This window comes from Pelobates fuscus, chromosome 12 (assembly GCF_036172605.1).
Source record: "Pelobates fuscus isolate aPelFus1 chromosome 12, aPelFus1.pri, whole genome shotgun sequence".
NCBI lineage: Eukaryota > Metazoa > Chordata > Amphibia > Anura > Pelobatidae > Pelobates > Pelobates fuscus.
In genome coordinates this window covers 109185219-109210276 of record NC_086328.1, presented here as the reverse complement: position 1 = coordinate 109210276, position 25058 = coordinate 109185219, and the positions used below count along the sequence as shown (strand labels likewise).

The window sequence follows — 25058 nt, the reverse complement described above, 5'->3', positions numbered from 1 at the left end:
GACTTACCGGGATTTGAACCTGAGTTTCTTAGTTCTACGTCTAACCCTCTAATGTGCCGTATAATTTCCTTTTACATGAAATATACAGCATTGCCTTGTGTGTGTTACAAACTATCAAAGGGATTGAATAAGCCCCTCACTCTCACAAACAGATCACAGGAGTATTTAAATTGCCAAAGAAATGTATGAACATCTTAACCAGAAAAGACCATACTTAATAGAACACTCTATATCACAAGAGCCGTTTTTTATTGTTTAATGGAAAATTGCAAGTTACAGGTTTTACTACAGAAGGAAAAGTCATGAAATCATATACTAGCTCACTATCAGCTATTCTTCATGAAATCTCCTCTTTACCTGGGAATGGAGAACAAAAATAGAAATCCTGAAATATTCTTTACAGGACTGGCTGTGAAATATAACCAACACCCCGTAGCCACACTGGGGACTCGTTCATTGGAAATCTGGGCCACGTAATGCTGGAATAGTAACAGATTGACCCAAAACACAAAAAAAAGCCAAGTTAGATACATTGTGTTTATTCCAGTCTTTTTTTATTTAATAAATGTGGTTTCGTTTTTTTTATTTTTTCTTGATTTTTTTTTTATAAAAAATAGCAAAATAGCAAAACACGAACCCGTATTGCTAGAGTAGACTTCTGGGTAGCAATATGAAGTGACTCCAGCAAATCGTGTTATTTCTGCACCTACTGTGAATTAGATTGATAAACTGATGATCTACATTTTGTACAAAAATATAATTTTTTTCTTGAAAACCATTTATTAAATATATATATATTTTTTTTTCAGGAGCTATTTGAGTTTATACATTTGATGCTGCAACATTCCCATTTCAAAAACATATACATATAAAATATAAAAAAAATATTATTTTACTATTTATATAGCGCCAGCAAATTCCGTAGCGCTGTACAATGGGTGGACTAACAGACACGTAATTGTAACCAGACAAATGGATGCACAGAAACAGAGGGGTTGAGGGCCCTGCTCAATGAGCTTACATGCTAGAGGGAGTGCGGTAAAGTGACACAAAGGGTATAAATAGGGGTAATGAAATAGGTTGCTAGAAAAGTATTCACTGGGAACTTAGGTTATTTGTGCAATGTGTGATTTAATGTGAAGGAGCTCATTACAATTGATTTAGTTCCCATTAGATCAAACTGAATTCGTCAGCCTGTTACAAGAAAAATTTCTGTCCCATCTAATAATATGTATTAAAAAAAGATAAAATTCTTTATGTATTTAAATAAGGTGAGTATGGTAGCACGCAAGATAAGACATGGGTTTGGATTGCTGAGCTTTCCATATGTTCTAGGTATCCTCAGTCATCCTAAGCATCCTACATATTCTTCTATTAAAACGATTTAATATTTTGCAAGTTTTATCCATCAAAAAATATCTTTCATTCCTGAAAATCCGAGGCTAATGGTAATCCAAACCATCACAAAAACTGCTGGTGTTATTGTATGGCAGACAGTAACTGTTTTACATACAAATTAGATATTTTTCACCGTTTCAGCTTTTACACGGCACAAGGCAGGGAGAATTAACTCCTTGTTTCCTGGTGCTAGCATAGCACAGTGACCAGGTATGAGAGCAGAGCCCATTTTAAGAAACAAATATGGAAATTAACCAAAACTAAATTTAACAGAAAATTCTAATTGTTAGGACACATTTCTGAGCTGAAATATTACCTGAACTGGAGACATTTTTCCAATTTGGGAATATCGGCTAAATATTGCCGATCACGTGAACAAATCTCAAAATGTTAAAGTTTAGTGTATCACCCTGTGGATTGCCACCAGAAAATCCAATTAAAAATATGTTATTAAACTATTGATGTAGGGTGTATATAGGGCAGTGGTGTGCAAATTTCTTAATTTACATGTTTAACAGCCATGAGATTAGTCATTTTCTCTTTCTAAGTAATGGAACATCACCATTTATTTTATTAGAGACCTTTGTTACACCAGTACGTTTTTTTAAAATTATATAAAATTTCTGTTATGTATTTAAAAATAAAGAAATACCAACAATACAAACAAGAATGATATTGAATCCAATGCCTACAGAGGTTGTGCTGTCAAACTCAACCAATGCTTTTAATATGGTCCAGAACGTTTTTCTTTTTCAGGGATCTGTACTTGGACCCATTTTCTTTAATATTTTTATTAGTTATATTGCAGAAGGTCTTGATGGTAAGGTATGTCTTTTTGCTGATGATACTAAGATATGTAACAGGGTTGATGTTCCAGGAGGGATAAGCCAAATGACTAATGATTTAGGCAAACTAGAAAAATGGTCAGAGTTATGGCAAATGTGGATAAGTGCAAGATAATGCCCATTTGAGCAAAGGGATTTAGGGGTGATTATTTCTGATGACTTAAAGGTAGGCAGACAATGTAATAGAGCAGCAGGAAATGCTAGCAGAATGCTTGGTTGTATAGGGTGAGGTATTAGCAGTAGAAAGAGGGAAGTGCTCATGCCATTGTACAGAACACTGGTGAGACCTCACTTGGAGTACTGTACATAGTACTGGAGACCATATCTTCAGAAGGATATTGATACCTTAGAGAGAGTTCAAAGAAGGGCTACTAAACTGGTTCATGGACATAGTCTTAAATTAGAGGGACAAAGGTTTAAAAATAATATCAGGAAGTATTACTTTACTGAGAGGGTAGTGGGTGCATGGAATAGCCTTCCAGCTGAAGTGGAAGAGGTTAACACAGTAAAGGAGTTTAAGCATGCGTGGGATAGGCATAAGGCTATCCTAACTATAAGATAATGCCAGGGACTAATGAAAGTATTTAGAAAACTGGGCAGACTAGATGGGCCGAATGGTTCTTATCTGCCGTCACATTCTGTGTTTCTATGTTTCTATGTACAGAAATCATAAAAATTTAAGCATGCAAAAAAATACAACATATAAACAAAGCCAAAACCTAACAAGTGCATTAAAGTTGTACAGATGCCCAAGTACCTCTTTAAGGGCATATTCTGTGCAATTCTGCAGTACAAGTCACAGTAAGTATCTTTTGGATGGTAATAAGGGTTCAATTTGAACTGTGTACACCCTTAATAGTTATTGAGAATTGCAAGAGGGTCCACAGAAAGTTTATAAAGTACAGAAAATCTGACACTGAATTGTTATAAGCGAGAATAGTTACCGATAAATAAACAAAAACACTGTTTATTTGCAAATATTTGCACAGTACAGTACAATTAGTTTTCACACTGTGCGCATCATTGATTATTTCACCTAAAATATGCTGCCAACAAACACGAGTGCTTAAAATTAATCAGCACCTCATAAGTAATGGGAAATATTTTATCTTCTGTAAACATGTTCCAATTGTTCTTTATCTTGAACAAAAACAGTGGAATATTAAGTATATACGGAAGATACAGATACATTGTGTACAAAGTCGGAGATTGCTCTTAGCCACCTCTGTAATTCCTTCTTGTTGCCTCATTGGGGTTGTTCCGTCCATGCACATAAATCTGGAGCTGAACATAAGCTCCAGAAAATTGTAAGTGCAATTTGTTTCTTTCTTATCTTACCAGAATTTATAACGTACTACACTACATTACGTTCACTCTGCTTATTTTATATATCACTTTGGATCTGAGAACCACACTACTGGCACTGTCTCCCTGCACCCTTCTTTGCATATTAACCATATTTCATTTTCATTACAGGGATTTCACATAGGTAAAGCATCAATATCACTTGTGAGACTGTTGAACTTTTTTACAAAGACTATAGGGAAAGGAAAGGAATAAAGTTACCCTAATTTCGTCTTACTCTGTGACTCCATCCTCCCCTATTTAGCTCCTACAAAATTAAGTTACCAGTTGTAATGCTTTTTCCTTCACTCCATTAATGCATATAAGGGAAAGAGAGGAGAAACAAACACAAAAATATATACAAAAAGAAACAAGATTTATTACAAGTTGCCCTCACAAGATCAAATAAAGGAATGAGCACAATCTCCAGTTTGTGAGTGCAATATATTCACAACCCCTTTTTATGATGTTTTACTATATTACACTATTTGTTGTTCCTTTTTGTATTTTATTGAAGTTTGTATTTTCTATACTTTTTTTATGGTATGGGAAGTTTCTAAACATGAGTTACGTTCCTTACCTTTACACACATGACAACAGCTGTTCTCTGGCAAAATTCTATCCTCTTCAGAACAGTTTAACGGAGGACACTGCTCTACAATCTTCTCTAAGACACCATTCTGGAAGCAAATAGAGCGAATAGATTAGTATTTAAATAGAGGCACTAAGATGAATCCTGATAAAAAAAAAATAAAAAAAATGTAAAGTTCTCTAATCTTCACTTCAACGTCAGTAAAAAAATTACAGTGAGGAGTCTACATAGTGGGTGATCAGGATAACACACAATTATTTATACTTGTGTACAGCGAGGAAATTTAGTTAAGTCAAATACTTTTTACAGAAATTATTGGTAATAAAACCGTTTTTCGGGACGGTACAATTTCAGCCATATGTCAGATCGTATATCTATTTTTATTAAATATCTAATATATAAATGTAGAATTTTTTTTTCCACTGCTTCTCCTTTTTTCCCTCTTTGAATAAAATCAACACTTAGTTACTGCCCCCTATCCAACAATAATTGTTTTATCCCACCAATCCTTTTTTTTTTTTATTTTATTGGCACCGTGGATGAAAAACAGAATTACAAATCAAAACCAACATGCTCGGCCATTGCATATTTCAACATTCTGAAATCTTGTCTCGGAGTTTGGAAATTCGACTGATCACCCAGTCAGACTATATTCGGACACGTTGCATTTCAGAATAAAATGAGTCGCAATTCTACAATTTATGGAGACTATAGAGGGGTGAACTCATCACACAATAAAGAAAGGCTATAGAACTATAGAATGGATCATCATGATACCACATTGTACTAGACCCTGACATTTTTGATCTGAATATCAAAATCAAAGAAGCAGAAACATCCACTTTTGATACATATGCTGTATTTTAACATAATATAGAAATTCGACTAATAACATAATTTATAACAAAGTAATAATAATAATAATTACCGTAATTTAAGTTGAGTGCATGTTTAATTATTATTATCATATGTATATATAATGGTACTATTTCGTGATATGAGCCAATAAATGGCAATAAAAGGCAATAAATGGAAGCTAGGTAATATGCTAATGAGGTTAAACGAAGACTTAAAGGCATATGTTCAAGTTCAACCTTTTAAACATCCCTGTCTCTGTCGTTGATACAAAAGAAAACAATTAAAATATATTGATTTAGTAATAAATAACTAGTTCTGTCACATAAAACATAGTATTTATGAATTATTAAGCCACTGTGGTTCCTATAGTAATAATTATAGAAGTATCCATGACAGGTTTTTGCATAATAACTGGAAGAAGATAGATGCAACACGCTTTAAAATTATTAAACACAAATTATTAATGCTTTGAGAAAGTAGCAAATGCATGTTACGCTCATCAAGGTTTTCCATATGACAAGCAACCCCTGACGGAACATTACAAACTGCTGTCTGACTGCTAGCACTTTAAGGTTATTCGAAAATCTCTCCTTAGATCAGAGTAGCAAACACTGCCAACACCTAATTATCAGGCAGAGAAAGGGACTGCAATGTTTCATTTCAGCAATCCAGCTTGGCTAAGATTCATCAATCTCAGAAATAAAGAGGCATTTAATTCAATCATTGATAAAAAATGAACACTATTATAACAATATCATCTTTAAGAAACAAAAAAATAAATTATCTTTTGCGTGGGATAAGTTGTATATTTTGCAGACTTTAAAACCTTCTATTCTATAGAAAACTAGGAGTTACATAGTTACATGGCAGAAAAAAGGCACAAGTCGATCAAGTTCAGCCTTTCTCATATCTGTGTTTGCTGTGGACCCAAAAGAATTAAAAAAAAACTAGGAAAAAAAATAATTCTTGCCCCGAAACTCCTAGTATTAAACTAGTACCCAAGATTTCGGAGTTTATACTGTTATTTACTGTTAAGAATTGAATTTGAAATTGAGGAAAGTTCAGTGTTTCCATGCAGAGGGTGGAGACAACGAATGTGCATGGACAGTGTGCAGCACTGTCCCAGGAAGCACCTCTTATAGCCATCTGAGGAGTGGCCAGTTGAGGTAACCCTAGGTCAGTGATGGCTAACCTTGACACCATAAATTGTTTCTGGACTACACTTGCCATGTTGCTCAGCTAGGTTTTAGAGTCTAAAAGCTAGCTGAGCATCATGGGAAATGTAGTCCAGAAACTATTTATGGTGTCAAGGCTAGCCATTCACTGCCCTAGGTTGTAATTTAAACACTGCATTTTCTGTGAAAAGACAGTGTTTACTGCAAAAAGCCTGAAGAGAATGATTCTACTCACCAGAACAAATACAATAAGCTGAAGTTGTTCTGGTGACTATAGTGCCCCTTTAAGTATAGACTGGAACACTTACAAAGGTAGTAAATTTTATTTAAAAAGTATTTTTTATAAATTACTGCTGCATATCTGTTCAGAGGCCAAATGTGTTCCATTGCCCGTGTATGCACATGGTACAATGACAATCAAGTTGAATCTAAATAAATTAAGAAATGAAGGACAATTAACAAATAATTCTTAAAATTTAGGCTAAAATAGACAAACCTATGTACTTTGGCCTAAAATTAGCAATTTCCTTGCCAGCTCTTTTTATTTCCCAGTTTAGTGATCTCCAAAGAAGAAGATCACTTAGATGATTACATGAGAAAAATAGAGTAACTGCAGGACAAATAGCAATATCTATACAGATATGTATGGAATAATTGCAACAGGGATAATTAGCAGTGTGACAGCTACGAGAAAATTGAAAAATGAATAAAAATGGTGTAACGTGCATGCTTCACCTATAAATATCTTCACATGTCTCCCTAAATACAGATATCAGTATCTTTCTATGGTCGTGTAAAAACTATGTACACCGAGGAATCATTCCAGGGATTTATTTGCAGTATATAATTTGCACAACAATGTAAGATTTAGTTTCCAAGAATTATTGTAAATAAAGCGGATATTTTTGTTTTGCTCGTCGCTTCTTAATGGAAAAAGATAAATGTGTTCCTGGCTATTAACTGCGCACGGGAAGTAATATTAAAAAAAATTATAATAAAATAACATTGAGAAGCAACTCATTGCAGCCCGGTGCATGACGGGCAGAAAGCCCTGGCTCCCTATTTTATATTAAACAATGTATCATTTTATTTTTTATTCAGAAATCAACAGATTGCAGTGAATTAATACCCGAACTGCAAAATGCAGGCAACAACAAGTCATTTGGAAATAACTCCATCTTTACGATATAGTTACAGCTTGAATACATTAATTTGAATTTTGCTATTGAGATTTTCAATCATTACACCTATCTACTAGTGAATACACCACTTAGTGTTAACCCCCATTGCTGCTCATTTAATCTTCACTTTCAGGGTCATGATTCTTAGCCAAGTAAAAGGATGTAATTATTAGTCCATTACAGTCACTAGGTCTTATAATTACAAGTCTGTTTAACCCCTTGAAGACAATTTGTTTCTGACAACAAAATCTTGCTTTTAAAGACCGAATGTCAACATGGAACATCCTGCATAGTCAGCATTTTTGGCTCTACGTAGCATTTTGTTGATTAATGTGTAGGATATTTCATTTAGCGATGGAAAACGTAAAGGCCAGATTGTATGACAGTACAAACTGTCACTGATTGTTAAGAGATTAATGATAGCATGTGTTTTGAGAGCAAATCTTTTAGCAGATTATAAAATATCAGCTCAAGAAGATCAGCTTCCCAACTGTGAACAGTGAACATTAAAGTGTAACCAGTTTTTGTCTTTGGGGTGCTTTCCCGTACGTCAAATTAATTTTAACAGAACTGATTCAGGTCGGACTTAAACTAAATCAGAAACGTGCGATCTGTGATGAGTCTAATTGTCAAACCAACATTACAAAAAATGGGCTATAAAGTCCATTCACACTTACCGTACATTCTCTGCAACTCCTGGTCAGAATCCTTTGGCCCTCCGAAAACACCTTATCACCATAAACACATTTGGCTGTAAGGCAAACAGGTTGATTATTATCTAATACAAGGCATGGTGGGGTTTATATTCTCTTTGAATATTACAACTATAAACAAAACCACAAAAACACAGTTTTACAGTTCCAATCATGTCATTTGGCAGAACCAGTTGATATTGATTGACAAGGTCTCTGGGAATTGAGGGATAGTATTCTTCAAGAAATAATCTAAGACATTCGTGTTACTGCAGGGTAGAGGAGGGCATAGCCCCTATCATATTCCAAGCTACTGAACCTCCCTCTTAAAAAGTAATTTTGGATAAAAGTCTGAGGATTGTAATACATAAAAAAAAAAGCAAAAAGTTGATTGGAATCATAATTCTGTTTATCTTAATAATGTTTTTAATAATACAAATGTCTGCGTTTCATGCATATTACTGGTATTCTACCATCTGTCTTAGAGCTTTATTGCAAACGAACATTGCATTGATACATTTCTGTGATATCCTTCAACTCGAAAATGTTTACAAAATGTTGCAGCAGGCTTCATCCAAACACAAATGTAAAAAAAAATGTTCTACGAAACTCCTATTAATCACATCAGCGTTGAAGAGCAGGCATCTCCCATATAGCTGTAGATATTCTCAGCCTTGGTTTATTTATCTACAAAACTAGACGCTTCCCTGTGATGAACTTTGCCATGGGCAGGTGAAAGTCAGTAGCTCTTAAACTGCATAACAGAGTAATTAAATCACACATCGTGAAATCAGCCTTCTTTTAGAAATGTCAGCAAGAAGCTGGGAAGCTCTTCCTGAAGCCCACCTGGATCGGAGATGTCAATTGGTATCTTAATGAAAGCAATAGACTGAGAAGCGCCATCTCAAGGCCCACCTAGCACAGAGATGTCAGTTTGTATCGTCATAAAAGGAGCATCAATGAGAATCCACTGGTTAAAGCAAATACCAGAGACACTTCATAAAGCTTCACAGAGGAACTGTCACTCATAAATGTTCGTCCGTAGATATGATCTGAGGATGTCCCACTTATCTCCAGCATGGATCACTGTAGGCTTTGATCCAAACCTCGCTTTTGAGCAAGTTTCCTCAAAACTGTCTGTTAACATGCACATCTTGAAATTCATCTAATTTTATGTTCATCAAAATGTTCCTAGAATCAACAAACAGAGGAAAGTCCATGACTGAAGTTTTGTCAGAATCATCGTCTTGTCAGTAGTACTCCATGCCTTTCCGCGTCAGTCATCTAGCCATTTTTCCATTATATAGACTTGTCCGGATCCGAAGCACCAGATTAGATCAATCATTTAATAAACATAGGTTTGAGACTTACATTTTCTGGGAGAAATGTGACAACTTACACAAGGTGTAAAAATAAATCTGAAATGTAATTTTTCGAGTCAAACACTGAACACTTTTGCATTTATTTAATATTTTAAACATTTTATAATGTAAATTGTGTGTTTTATAATGACCACCAGTGGTTGTACAGGATAAAAACAATACATGCATACTCTTTCCAAAGAAATAGATGAAGACAATGAATTTAGATTATTAAAATTTCTAAATAATTATAGATGCATATTTGTTTCTTTGTACCTAATGTAAGCATTGAATATCCTCTGAGACAGAATTACAAACAGGAATACACAAAAATAAATTGTATTAAATAAATTAAAAATAATCAACGCTCAACAAATAACCAGACTTCAGAATAGCCACTGTACAAAGCAAATTAAAAACATGCATGGTAAGGATAATACAAGAGGTGCACAAAAAAAAAGCTATTCCCCAATCCTAGAACTCTAACCAAAGGTTTTACGATACAAATTGTAAAAAGTCTTGAAATGTACAACTAATGACAGATAGTCTTGGACAGTGAATTAGATAAACCTAAAATTTGACTCAAAATATGCAGATACTAATTTTAATAATGGGGTAGATTATGATGTTATTAGTGGCCAACCTAAATCATTCCTACTTTTGATAAATTCCATAGTAAAGGTCAAAACATGTTTTTTTATCTTCACAATTTGAGGCTTTTTTTCTGTATTTTTCACTCTTGATCTATACGATCTTTGGGGATCTAAAACCATCCTTACAGGTGATAGGAAGGATTAGGCTCAGCAAATGCCTAAAGGACATTTGCTGTGATTATTGAAGAAAATGTCCACCTTACTTACGTCTGCAGATTTTGCAGCATTGTCCGGGGACATGGACTGGGAGGGAGTCTGAGGAACAGTTGATAGGTGGACACAGCATTCTTCTACATTCCACTGCACCATTCTATGAGAGAAAAAGATTAATGCATCTTGTTAGACATTTGTTCACCAGACGTTTCTCCAACAAGTCAAACCCACAGGGCTAGAGAGCTCTTTAAATGCAGCCTACGATGTCCAGAACAGACAATTAAGACAAAGCAGAGAGTTTATGGAATAATATAATTTAACTGTTGGTCCCAAAACAAAGAAATTTCAAAGAATTCCTTATTGTCACTAAAAATAATGCAACAAACTGAACTGACGCAATCAAAATGAAGATAATTAATGGATACAAACAATCACACAACATAAAGAGAACAAATATCACAGTATATTTCACTCCTGAAAAGCAGCAAATAATTTCACGCATAGGAAAACATTTTGATAATTGTAGGTCCATGCACTTCAGGACTTATTCACTAAACCTGAAATTGTGGAGAACCAACAGGGGTAGGAGAAGTAGTTGCATATATGTATATTTTTTAAATTCTGGGATTTTGTCCTAAAACTTCCAGTTAGAAGAAGCTTCCTCACTAATCACTGGTCAGTATTTCTGCCACATTTGTCAACGTTCATCATAATTGAATATTCATCTCCCCTTGTGCTAAAGCTGCAGAGACATACAAGGAAGTTCTTATATATTTTGTTTATTTTGTCACTTTTATGTACCACATCTCGCTATATTTCCTGGAGCTCTGCAGGAAAGTGATTTAATGTTATTATATTTTACAATGGCCAGTATAAAGAGATGGCAGTTATAAGTTGTAGCAAGATCATAGTTATTGAATTTGAAGGCCACACTTGGCATATATTTGAACATAAGTAGCCTCCTGTGGTCCACAAGTTTCCAAAAAGAAACTGCTAATTCCTTTAATGTCAGTAAATTTAAAGATGGGCAGTGGCACACTTGATATGCAGAAAAAAAGATTGTTATATGTACAGACAGGTGCCAGACCTACAGTGTTTCGACCTGGAGGCCTTAGTCATGTATAAATAAAACATATGTCCACTATCAAATGCATAGTATAGAGACCCACATGCCCATCACACAGTCATGTGATACAGTGTCATGTGACATTCAGTCAACAACATTGTTAAAGTGACTGTTATAGTGATTGTTATAGTACCTGCTGTGATCCTAAAATACAATATCTCACGTTTCCACTCTCAAGACTCATTTACCAGTTTACTTGGGTTATTCTTATTTTAATTTTTCCATCTGTTTTAATCCAATTTTCCCTTTGCAATAATTCATTAATGTTGCTAAGCAATGTCAGGTGACTGAATGTCACATGACACGATCACATGACTTTGTAACATTGTTGGCAAAGGGATGTTTTTTTATTACACGTGCCTCTCCAGGTCGAAATAGTGTATGCTTGGTGCATCTATGCACAAATAAAAATGCTACCATAAATACACCATTAGACCGCCCTTCTTTAAATTTATATTCATAGTTAGTATTTATCCTGTGTGCTGTGTCTATTATCAGGATGTATTTCTCTGAATCATACAATGAAGCACACTAAGTAGATTAGAGATTGCAGCATACAGTTTTTCTAATACATGTGAGAAATACAATTTCTTGTATACTGCTTTCTCGAAACTAATCACTTCATACAGCATTGATTTCTATTTCTCAATAATCTAGTGAATTACTGAATTACTTGTTTGTGAACAGTAGCTGCAATCAGACACATTCAGTGATTGGATTTAATGATACGGCAGTAAGTCAGTAGGGTACCAGTCTAAAAGCTGATTTGCTCGGAAACCTGCATTCCCCAAGGATATATATTTAGAGCAAACACCAAACAAAGTATTATTCTGTGAGTTATATTCAGAGAAATAACATACACAAGACGGCAATTTTCATTAAAACTGCTCACACTGTTAGAATGATAAAGTATTTCAGATTCAGCCCCAGAGGAACCCAGTAATTAGGCCCTCCCCTGCGGAAACCCTCTAAGCTAATCTCACCTTGCAGGTGCAATTCCGGCAAAAGTCATCATCCACCCAGGACTCTTTGTCCCTGAATATCACTCCATGGACCTGGCACGTCTTCTCACAGTGGCAACTTTCCAGTTGGCTCAGTCTTGTTTCTGCATAATTTAGCTACAAACGAAAGATAAAAATGTAATATGTATAATCCACAACAAGCAGCCTGACTGGTGCATCTAGGGAAGAAATGATAATATGAGATAACAGGTTTTACAAACAATCTATCCTGTGTCTGTGGCGTTTTCGCTGTGTTAGGAAAGGTTTGCGGTTATCGGATCTTAGAGAGTATTCTATTAACAACTTTAAGTGATGTGAACAGCCGTTTAGCTAGGATATTTTGTCTCAATAATCAGAGAAGGCTGATGGCTGCCTACACTGATTATGTGTGTAACATTAGGAAGGATAATTAGAGTTAAGGCTAAATAAGAATAACAGAAACAGATACTGTATAAAAGTTTTCAAAGAGCAAAACACACTTTCTGGAAACCCACAGACACAACATCACGCGAATAAACAAATTGTTCCACACTAAGATTCCATTGCTTTGTCACAGTAAATTCCTTGACCGTAGCTGTTCCTCTGAGACTGGTCTTTTCCTTTAATTAATATAGATTTATGTTTGTTCCAGTGTTCCAATTGAAATATGAGCTCTGAGCAGCTCCAACCAAGGCACTGAATGGGTTTGTTTCCAAATGTACTATGTTAGATTGGGTTAAATACTTGCTGTACGCTAGGCCTAGGCGTATTCATCTAGTGAGAATGGGGCAGTGAATTCTTAAAAATGCCATCATCCGGGTTGAACCTAGACACATCTTTATTAACCTGCATAAAAAAACTTGCTCTCTTCCATCACATTATTAGAGCTGGAATGCACAGTATGTATGGTGTAAACAACCTTCTGCACTCCAGATATTGTGGACTACATTCCCCTTAATGCTTCGGCAGCATTATGGCTATTAGAACATTATGGGAGATGTAGTCCACAACATCTGGAGTAGCGAAGATTGCCTACTCCTGGTATATGCAGTTGAGTATTGGCAAAGGGAGCTGTGGCGCAGTTGTCCCTGTGGCCACGAGGACGCACTCTGCTCATCATTGAAGGCAATAGGTCACAGCTAGTTGATTTTTTTTAATGTTCCCTCTATCTGCGCAGGTTCTACTGATGGAGGTTGCAGGGGTGCTTCTTGTCACCTCCATCTCTTAAGCCCATTTATTGCATGCGCTGCATGTGTAGCATCATCCACACCGAGAACTCTGAGTTCCTGCATCATAAAAGGCTCTGTATTTGTACATGCCCCAGAGGGCAAAAGTTGTCAGCCTTCTCATGAATATATATCACCTCTTATTGTGTTATAACATAACATGGTTGGCAACTTCACTACTGCGCCATAGTTTCTACATTCACAAGTAACTGTCACAGATCTTTGCTAGGTTACACAATGTCATACTTCCACACTTCTAGTCCAATTCACACACACAGTGAGATCATTCAAACCACCTTCTCTTGTTCTGAATTCCATCCGACCTCCTGCAGACCTTGGTCTTCATTATACAGAACAGAAATTGTCTGCTCAAACAACAGACCTCAATGCTGGCAGCGAACAGAGCAGAGGAAAGTGTGTGCAGTTAAATGAGACGTGGAGACCTGCGCTGAATGCAAATTTATTGATTTATTTGGCTGCAGAAAAGCAAACATTATTTTAGGGAGTTAGTGTTTGGTGAATTCTATTCAACACTGGGTCAATATTTGGATGCAATCTCAGATCATCCCTGGGAGTTCAATGACCTTCAGCGATGACAGGAAGGTTAGCAGTAAATTCCTGTTTATCGGAGGGTTTATTTAACCGCAGAACCGATCCCACAGCTTCATACAAAATAAACACGTATTTAAATAATGATGTAAACAAATCATTTAATCATGAATAATTAATTGAATTGCTTTTTAGTCAAATGTTTTTTATTATGAGAACAACAAAATGCAAACTATAAATATCAGTCTGTGTTCTTTCTGAAAGCAAAGGTAATACAAGTCTGTATTCTGCCTTTATGGACCTGTAACACCAGCCTGTGCATTGTCTGTGTGGACCTGTAACATCAGCCTCTACATTGTCTATATGGACATATAACACCAGCCTCTACATTGTCTGTATGGACCTGTAACATCAGTCTGTACATTGTCTGTATGGACCTGTAACATCAGCCTCTACATTGTCTATATTGACCTGTAACACCAGCCTCTACATTGTCTGTATGGACCTGTAACACCAGCCTCTACATTGTCTGTATGGACCTGTAACATCAGTCTGTACATTGTCTGTATGGACCTGTAACATCAGCCTCTACATTGTCTGTATGGACCTGTAACATCAGCCTCTACATTGTCTGTATGGACCTGTAACATCAGTCTGTACATTGTCTGTATGTACCTGTAAAATCAGCCTCTACATTGTCTGTATGGACCTGTAACACAAGCCTCTACATTGTCTGTATGGACCTGTAACACCAGCCTCTACATTGTCTGTATGGACCTGTAAAACCAGCCTCTACATTGTCTGTATGGACCTGTAACATCAGTCTGTACATTGTCTGTATGGACCTGTAACATAAGTCTGTACATTGTCTGTATGGACCTGTGACATCAGTCTGTACATTGTCTGTATGGACCTGTAACATCAGCCTCTACATTGTCTGTATGGACCTGTAACATCAGCCTCTACATTGTCTGTATGTACCTGTAACACCAGCCTCTACATTGTCTGTATGGACCTGTAACATCAGCCTCTACATTGTCTGTATGGACCTGTAACATCAGCCTCTACATTGTCTGTATAGACCTGTAACATCAGCCTCTACATTGTCTGTATGGACCTGTAACATCAGTCTGTACATTGTCTGTATGGACCTGGAACATCAGTCTGTACATTGTCTGTATGGACCTGTAACAACAGCCTCTACATTGTCTGTATGGACCTGTAACATCAGCCTCTACATTGTCTGTATGGACCTGTAACATCAGTCTGTACATTGTCTGTATGGACCTGGAACATCAGTCTGTACATTGTCTGTATGGACCTGTAACAACAGCCTCTACATTGTCTGTATCGACCTGTAACATCAGTCTGTACATTGTCTGTATCGACCTGTAACATCAGTCTGTACATTGTCTCTATGGACCTGTAACACCAGTCTGTACATTGTCTGTATGGACCTGTAACACCAGCCTCTACATTGTCTGTATGGACCTGTAACATCAGTCTGTACATTGTCTGTATGGACCTGTAACATCAGTCTGTACATTGTCTGTATGGACCTGTAACATCAGTCTGTACATTGTCTGTATGGACCTGTAACATCAGTCTGTACATTGCCTGTATGGACATGTAACACCAGCCTCTACATTGTCTGTATGGACCTGTAACATCAGTCTGTACATTGTCTCTATGGACCTGTAACACCAGTCTCTACATTGTCTGTATGGACCTGTAACACCAGCCTCTACATTGTCTGTATGGACCTGTAACATCAGTCTGTACATTGTCTGTATGGACCTGTAACATCAGTCTGTACATTGTCTGTATGGACCTGTAACATCAGTCTGTACATTGTCTGTATGGACCTGTAACATCAGTCTGTACATTGCCTGTATGGACATGTAACACCAGCCTCTACATTGTCTGTATGGACCTGTAACATCAGTCTGTACATTGTCTGTATGGACCTGTAACATCAGTCTGTACATTGCCTGTATGGACATGTAACACCAGCCTCTACATTGTCTGTATGGACCTGTAACATCAGTCTTTACATTGTCTGTATGGACCTGTAACACCAGCCTCTACATTGTCTGTATGGACCTGTAACATCAGTCTGTACATATCTTTATTGACCTGTAACACCAGTCTCTATCCTGTCTGTATTGACCCGTAACACCACCCTGTGCATTTTGTGTATGGACTTGTAACACCAGTCTGTGCAATGTCGATATGGAACTGTAACACCAGCCTGTGCCTTGTCTGTATGGACCTGTAACACAAGTCTGTACATTGTCTATATGGAACTGTAACACCAGCCTGTGCATTGTCTGTGTGGACCTATAACACCAGCCTGTGTATTGTCTGTATGGAACTGTAACATCAGCCTGTGCCTTGTCTGTATGGACCTGTAACACCAGCCTATACATTGTCTGTATAGACCTGTAACACCAGCCTGTACATTGTCTGTTTAGACCTGTAACACCACCCTGTGCCTTGTCTGTATGGACCTGTAACACCAGCCTATACATTGTCTGTATAGACCTGTAACACCAGCCTGTGCCTTGTCTATATGGACCTGTAATACCAGCCTGTACATTGTCGATATGGAACTGTAACACCAGTCTGTAAATTGCATGTATGGACCTGTAAAAACAGCCTGTACATTGTCTGTATGGAACTCTAAAACCAGTCTGTAATTACTGCAAAAACCTGCCAAATATACCTGCCAAATATACTCTTAACAAAATGATTGGGTCACTAGACACAGACTTCATCGTCAAAGGAACCAAGCTTAGTATGGCAACATCCCCAGCTCAACAGGTAACCGGTTTCACCTGGTAACACCCAACAAAACTACAAAGCAAACAGGATATGGCTGGATAAAACTCATAGAGTCACAGTACAAAGTCCATAAAATCTACTGCATTGACCAAAAGAGGCATGGCAAACAAATAGGCTAACCAGACAAAACCCCATAAAGGTCTCTAGATGCACCAGACAGGATCCATAGAAAATCTACCTGACAAATCTCATAGATACTACCTGAATCTAACAGACATCGACCAAAAAAACAACTACTTGGCCCACCATACAGTGCCTGACATATTAGCAGACCCAACAGAAACAGCATTTCAAAATAACCATTAGGGTAAATATTGCAAAGTAAAATACACGTGAATGTACTTACCTTGGCTGTCATCTTTGCAAGTAGCTCCTGAAGATCCATGATCCCTTGTACCAGACTCAAGAAATCGCTGCAGGTTGGACAAGCTCCACAACAGAACAGAGAGAATAATAATTAGTATAAAGCAAGGTATTAATCCCCAGGTGGACACCCCCCCCCCCCCCCCCAGTCCCATAATGGCAAATGATAGTGTGTATGACTACATTAACCCCAAAACAAGCACAATATACAAACACAACATAATAATTATTTTCATATATATATAAAATGTCTTACTGCGATTTAGATTTGGGCATTGCATTAGGTATCCATTGGGCATAAAAATGATCTTCACATCTTGAATAACTCCCTGGGCAGAAATGAAACGAAAAAAGTTACAGTCAGCATTTAGATATAAAAAAATCGAGAATAATATGTAACCATAACAAAAACAAGCTACAATATGCAGTTGGTCAGATTTAGACCAATTTGTGCTGAGGGCACAGCTGGCGATAAGCTGAAGAACTTGTTTTTACAAAAAGCAGGTGGAAGAGCTACAAGGAGCAATAGAAGAATAAATATATATTCTGAACCGTGTGAAATATCACCAAATCAGGATACATTGAAATCATGGTGCGAGGAAGAACAGGAAAAAACCACAAACTAGAATAAACGAATGGCATCTGTATAGCTCCTTCACCTTATTTGAGCTTACTCCTTGGCAGTATTCTCCAATTTTCTCCAACAGCTTTTATTTTTATTTTTTTAAGTCTTCAATTCAAATTGTATTGTAAAAGAATATATTGATTTGCCATATGTTCACAAGTAGTCAAAATAAGCTTTTAGCAATGGATAGGCACATTGTGAGGTATTTATAAAGTGTCGGAGAAAAACAAACATTAGAAACAAAGTTAAAAACCTTATAAAGTACAAAAAGAAAAAACAGACACAAGAGTGTAAACAGGATCACAGTGCATTTATGCTTACCAGAAGTCAACTTGTGTTAATGCATGTGGATTTCCAATACGCATCTCATAATTAAGTTATCAGCAATACAACTTGTAATTGTTGCCTACATAAATTTATGTGCGACCTAGAATTGTAACGTGGCAATTGCATAGTTGATTTTCATAGAGAGCCCACACTGTGTCGATTAAATATGGGTAGGGGAAAGGACATGTTTGAGGATTATTTACAAAAGGAAAGGAAAGGGGGGAGAGGTGGGTGGGAGGATGGGGAAAGATGAAGGACAGAATAAAGGGAAAAGAAAAATACAACCAAATCTCCCCTGGTGAAGCGTCTCCTTCCTGTAATGTTTCGCCATTCCTCTTGCCGGAAGAAGGGAATTGATGAAAGAGAAAGAGGGGTGTGGAGGGGAAAGAGGATTTGCTGAATAAGGAACCCGAAGGAAGATTCACCCTGCAAAGGGGTGCCTGCATGCCTGACAGACCTTGTGTTAAGTTAGAAGTGATTTGGAAACTCCATGAGCCAAGGGTCCCATATTTTGTGGAAGTGCTTTATAGTATCGTGGACCATGGCTGACAATTTATCCATCTCCACTGCATCTCGCACCTTTTATTTGTGCAAATTTAGGAATATTAGTACTTCCCCAATGTTGTGCAATAACCCTTATAGTAGGTAACGTTATCTTGGCTACAAGTTTATTCTGGAATCTAGTTAGATCACTATGGGGTTTGGACAGTAGCCAAAAACAGGGATCAGTGGATAAGTCTATTTGTAAGATTTTGGAGGTAAACTGAGATATGCTAAGCCAAAGTTGGGATATTGATGTGCATTTCCACCAAAGATGATGGTAAGTGCCTCTATTTCCACAAGCGTTCCAGCAAAGATCTGAGTCTAAACAAACCATCTGTTTTATTCTGATTGGAGTAATATACCAGCATAGCATAGTTTTATACACTTGTTCTTTGTGGTTTACACATATGGTGACCAAAACTGTGACTTCCTATATACTCTCCCAATCTAAAGGTTGCATATCGCTCTCCCAAGCTGACACATTCTGGTTCTGGAAGAACTGAAAGAATCTTATAAGGTCCTTGTCTTTGGAATGTGACTAGCTGTGTGTTGTCATCCATGGGGCAAACTGTCCGTTCCTCAATACAGGTGTCAACGGGGAGGGGTTATTTATAATAGGATATTTATACACCACCTTATTCCAAATCTGGATCGAGGTCGTCAGTGCTGGTATAGTAAGAGGTATAAAAATGAGCCATGGTTACAGGGGTGGGAAGTCTCTACCGAAGAGATTATACTCTAGGTTAGCCCACCGCTTAACTCCTATTGGTGCATATAGATTTTGGATTTGTACCATTTGAGCTACATAAAAGTAATGTAGAAAGTGCGGTAAACAAACAGCTTTTATTTTTATATATCTTGAAACTATTTTTTTGCTTTCAAGGGCTATCACTTTATGGCCGACCAGCAACGCGCAACATCACTTTGCAATACTTTGTTTTATACTATATTTTCATTCATTTTATTTTCAGTTTTTATAAATTAGCAGAGCATTTTGTATAAATGAAAAACTTTCAATTTTATAAATAGTGACCAAGAAGCCACAAAATCACAAAAATATTCCATTAGTCTCTAACCCCACCGCCTATAACGACCTCAGCACCTATCCCTGTTATAATAATTTGCCCCTCTAAGGATTTAGGAAGTACGGGGCACAATGTAACATTACTACAAACAAAAGGAGAAAATAAAAGACAGTTATTAATTAATGTATTATTACTTTTTTCTTTTTAACTGTAAGTTTAATGAAAGCAGAAGCCGCTTCAATCAGCAGAGACTAAAACGTACTTGTGTTCTTCAACTAGTTAATTTTAAGTTGGTATCACATTAGGCGATACATTGAAAACTCTAAAGATATAAAAAGAAGACTGATGCACTGTATGTTTTTTCATTAGGAGGAATTAAGTGTTTATCTCTTTGCAATTTAGCTTTCTATGGATCACCATTGCTAGCGCCTCTAATTCTTTCATTTACGGATTTTGAGTCAGGACAGGAAAAAATCAAAGTAGCAGTCAACAGCTTGAAAAAGTGTCCGTTTTGGTTTCGCCAACTCCCAACTAACTAGTAAAAAATAAAAAAAACATTGATTTCAAATTCATTTTAAGTGAGATTGGTGTAATTATTAAATTATTATTATTTATATATCAACTTATGAACCCCTTTATTACTTATCATTTTTCATAAAAAAAGATATAAAGATTTATTTCCATAGCATAGTGCAGTGCTTCTCAACCCTCTCCTCAAGGCACACCTAACAGTCCAGGATTTAAGGATTACCCGGGTGTGTCTAAGGTGTTTAGAAAAGGGGGGTGGAAACACCTTAGACTAAAAGGTGTTTTTTTAGTTTGTTTACCCCTTAAGGACACATGACCGAAATATTCCGTCATGATTTCATTTTATTTCTGAAGTTGTGTCCTTAAGGGGTTAAACACCTTAGACCACCTTAGACACACCCGGGTAATCCTTAAATTCTGGACTTTAACCCCTTAATGACACAACTTCTGTAATAAAAGGGAATCATGACGGAATATATCCGTCATCTGTCCTTAAGGGGTTAAGGTGTGCCTTGAGGAGAGGGTTGAGGGGCACTGTCATAGTGCGTAGCTAGTACACAATTAAATAATAAAACATAAGTTTTCTGTAAAAAAATTGTGCTTTCCAGACAAACAAAAAAAGCCAAATTATGCAAATGTTTATTAACAGGCTGGAATGAGATCCTGACAGAGAAATGACAGACAAAGGTTTGGCTACTGTGACCTTACGTTTGAAATTCACTTTGAATTCACAGTTTAGTGAACAACTCTGCCAATGTAAGTAAGTAAAGATTTATATATTAAGTTTTGGTAGTGAAGGGGTTAAACAGCAGAGCATAATCTGACAATTATTTCAGTGCCTGACAACATTTTGTGAGCCCTCATTTGCACAAATTGTTAAAAGACCCTCAAAATTCTGCTCCTGTTTTGTAAAGAGCTCGAACCTTTAAATTGTGACGAGAAAAGAAACATATTTATCTTAATTTAGAGGCAGACATGTTCCATGTTGATCAACTATTTACTCATTATCCACTGTTTTCCCAAACACTCCATTGCTCTCCGTTCAATAATCTGGGGTTAACAGCGTTTTCCGGATGTGTTTATTAACCCCGTATTACTGCATCAGTGTAAAGTGCTTTGCAAACACCACAGCCATGTAATGAGATGAAAAACCTAATTTTAAAATTGCAAGTCAAACATCTCTGTAAATAAAACATCCCCACATTATACGGATGGAAATCACATTTATCATTCATGGACTGCTTTCCTTAAACATGAGAAAATAATTAAAAGAAGCCCGTATTCCATTCGTTTGTGTATCAAATATTGATGGGAAGAGGAAAAAAAAAAAAGTCATAAAATAATCCAATCAATTCAGCAGTTTCCAGAGAACGCGCGTCCGCTGCCTTAAGGCCGTATTCAGCAAGCCGTGTTAGATCATAAGATGTTTTTTGTAGCCGCTGGTTGGCATATTTAAATGTGCATTTTAAATACACAACAAATAATTCACATTGTTTCAGAAGCGAATCTCAGAAACCTGGCTTAAACAGGTTTCTTGATCATACTAATGCATGACAACAGGTGGGAGTAGATGCAAGGGACAACCGTGGATTGCACTATTTAGAGGTACACTCTACTGCCCAAATTAAAGAAAAACACACACACACAAAGTATTTAGTAGATATACCCATAATAAAAACAACACTATTTAGCAGATTTATAACCAGTGAAAACATGTACACATTTAAATATACATTTTATTTAATTAGGGGAGTATGTAAAAAGACTTGAAAAAGATGCAGATCTCTTGTCTGTAGCATTTGCAAGCCCTCCCCTTCTAAACCCACCTAGACTTTCTGTGGCTGTCCAATCACAGACTTTCCAATGCAGCTCAATGATAAGTCTTTGCAAGGCAGGTGATCTGGGCAATTGCTGCCTCTTGCATTTGTGACAGTCACAATCACCAGGAACTCAAGTCCCTGAATGACTACAATGTTTAAATCACCCTGTGCCTATTGTGGTTGTTTGGTGTTAAATGTTTTGTGTCTGAGACCTTCGCACACAAGTGGTCCCAATACGTAATGTTCCACCCATGATGAGTCTGATGGACGCCAACGTTCCTTATTTTGCATATGTCTGAGTGCCTTTGTGCAATCTTTCGCCTTACGCCTTTTATTTTGATTTATCATGTTAATTTAGTTGAAAGTGGTAATGCAATAGTGTTTAAGGATCCAGTGGTTTCCTATCGTGAATTATCTTAACATGTGTTCCATGGCCAACATTTAAACAGTAATTTCCTTGTCTGCTGTTTAAATATGACATTTACGCCTGTCTAGACAGGTTATGTTGCTTGCTTTCTCCTTTACTTTTGTTATTTTTCTTTTATTCCTTTTCATAAAACCGTGTAAGTACCTTCCATGCCAGACTAATGTTTACTATGTTTCTTTTTGAAATGCATGCTGTTACTGTTGTGGCACTGGCCATATGTCTGCACAACAAAAATAAAGATTGACAAAAAAAAAAAAAAATTATATATATATATATATATATATATATATATATATATATCATGTTTTGTGTACTATCCTGTCCTGCTGTTGCTTTCAACCAACTAGGTGGATTTGGCTATGGATCCTGTACATGCTATATGCATTACTTGACTAGCAAGGCTTGTTAATTTGCATATTTAGGTAGATTTGCATATTATGAATTCTGCAGGCAGGGGAGACATTTCTTGTTGGTTATAGTCTTCAACACCCGTTTATACATATGTTGATGTTTTATTATGAGCTACTGTATGTTTCCCCATATGATTTGATAATTTATATTTTTATTGAGGTTATTACAGTAAGTTTAATGTAAAGTGCATATGGCCTAGTCCTGAAAAAAAATAAAATAAACTTGCGTGTTAGTTCCTTTTTGGAACTTTTTTCTGGTTGATTAATTCATGGATTCCAGTAACCAAGTCTTTTGAGCTGTTGGCTGTCTGCTTGGACCCTGTAGCACAGGGCAAGTAAAAAAGAGAAATGCCTGAGAACCACAAGTGCCTTTGTAAAGGCAGTAGCTGGTCACAATGCAGGCAGAGGTGTGGATACTTACCTGGAAGAGGAGCTGAAGAGGCAAAGACAGAGATGATGACTGCTGCAACCTGGTAATGAGTGGAAGAAGTTCTCAACCACTCCAATCAAGCTTAGGAGACTGTGGCGGAAGCTTAGAAGAGGACTTTGCAGAAGTACTCAGTCAGAGTACTGGAGCTCCATTACAGAGTTTATCTCCACTGAGCTAAACAACCAGGCAGTAACAAGACCAGTTGATTGAAAGTTGGGGGGAGGGGGTATAACAAGGTTAATTTATTGAAGTGTCAGTATCTATTGAAATCTGTAATTCTTGTAACATTAAACAAGAAAGCACACTATTCATTTCAGCAAGTTAAAGTGCTTTATGAAAGCAAAGTGTTCCTTTATGGCCAGTTCTTAGCTTAAAATGTAACACAATATTTTACTCAGAAGTCATTTGGGTTCCAAAGTCAAATTTAAAACATCTTGGGGTGTGCGCAATATATTTAATTCTTCAATAGGGACTCAGTGGTGGAAAAAAGTCACACAAGGAGAGGAATTATGGGAAAACATTCCTCAAAATTATTTTGAATAATCCAAATAATAGTGAAAAAATGTACTTTAACCAATAATGTTGCTTATTATTGTTTGGTGAAAATCCATGGACATTCTTGTAATGAAAGGCCCGCGAGGTGCCAGTATCCTAGTACAATGGGTATTAATCCTCTTAGAGCAGTGATGGCGAACCTTTTTGAGCCCGAGTGCCCAAACCGCAATATATGCCAACTTTTTTTTCCTCAAAGTGCCAACACTGCAATTAAACCTGAATACTGAGGTTTAAGTTTAGAAAAAACAACTTGTACAGTTGTCCGAACTAATTAACAACTTTTGTTTTAAAAGAAGAACACAACAGAGAGTTCAATGATACAGATTTTAAATAATGATATAAATAGATAAAATTCAGCTTATATTTATTAGTATCTCCAACAAATGCAATACATACACACAGACTGCAGAACACATTCTCACACAGTCCGCTAAATACATGCACACATCGTCCGCTAAATACATGCACATATCGTCCGCTAAATACATACACACACACCGTCCGCTAAATACATACACACACACCGTCCGCTAAATACATACACACACACCGTCCGCTAAATACATACACACACACCGTCCGCTAAATACATACACACACACCGTCCGCTAAATACATACACACACACTGTCCGCTAAATACATACACCCACACCGTCCGCTAAATACACACTCCCCATCCGCTAAATACATAAACACACAGTCCGCTAAATACACACACACACACAGTCCGCTGAGTACACATACAGACAGACTGCTGAATACACACACATACTGCATTGAGGGGTGCAGTGTGTGTGTGTGTAAGGGTGTGGAGTGCTGTGTGTGTGGGGGGGGGTGTGTGCTCAGTGTGTGGGGGGTGTGCTGTGTGTGTGGGCGGGTAGGGGTGCTGTGGATGGTAGGGGTGCTGTGCTGTGGGTGGTGCTGTGGTGGTAGGGGTCCTGTGGGGGGTAAGGGGTGCTGTGGGGGGTAAGGGGTGGTAAGGGGTGCTGAGGGTGGGTAGGGGTGCTGTGGGTGGTAAGGGTGCTG

The 25058-nt window shown here is 37.0% G+C and overlaps 1 protein-coding gene across 3 annotated transcripts in view; it reads right to left on the bottom strand.

Moving 5' to 3' along the window:
* The window catches only part of NELL1 (neural EGFL like 1), a 485858-nt gene that overhangs the window by 265285 nt on the left and 195515 nt on the right, over window positions 1-25058 (bottom strand). For all 3 annotated transcript variants that reach the window (XM_063437855.1, XM_063437857.1, XM_063437856.1), the window contains exons 6-11: window positions 17597-17669; window positions 17324-17406; window positions 12362-12496; window positions 10307-10409; window positions 8071-8144; window positions 4168-4267 (exon numbers count right to left, since the gene is read on the bottom strand). In XM_063437855.1, coding sequence (XP_063293925.1) covers window positions 4168-4267; window positions 8071-8144; window positions 10307-10409; window positions 12362-12496; window positions 17324-17406; window positions 17597-17669 — 568 coding nt within the window. The remainder of the gene's footprint in view (window positions 1-4167; window positions 4268-8070; window positions 8145-10306; window positions 10410-12361; window positions 12497-17323; window positions 17407-17596; window positions 17670-25058) is intronic.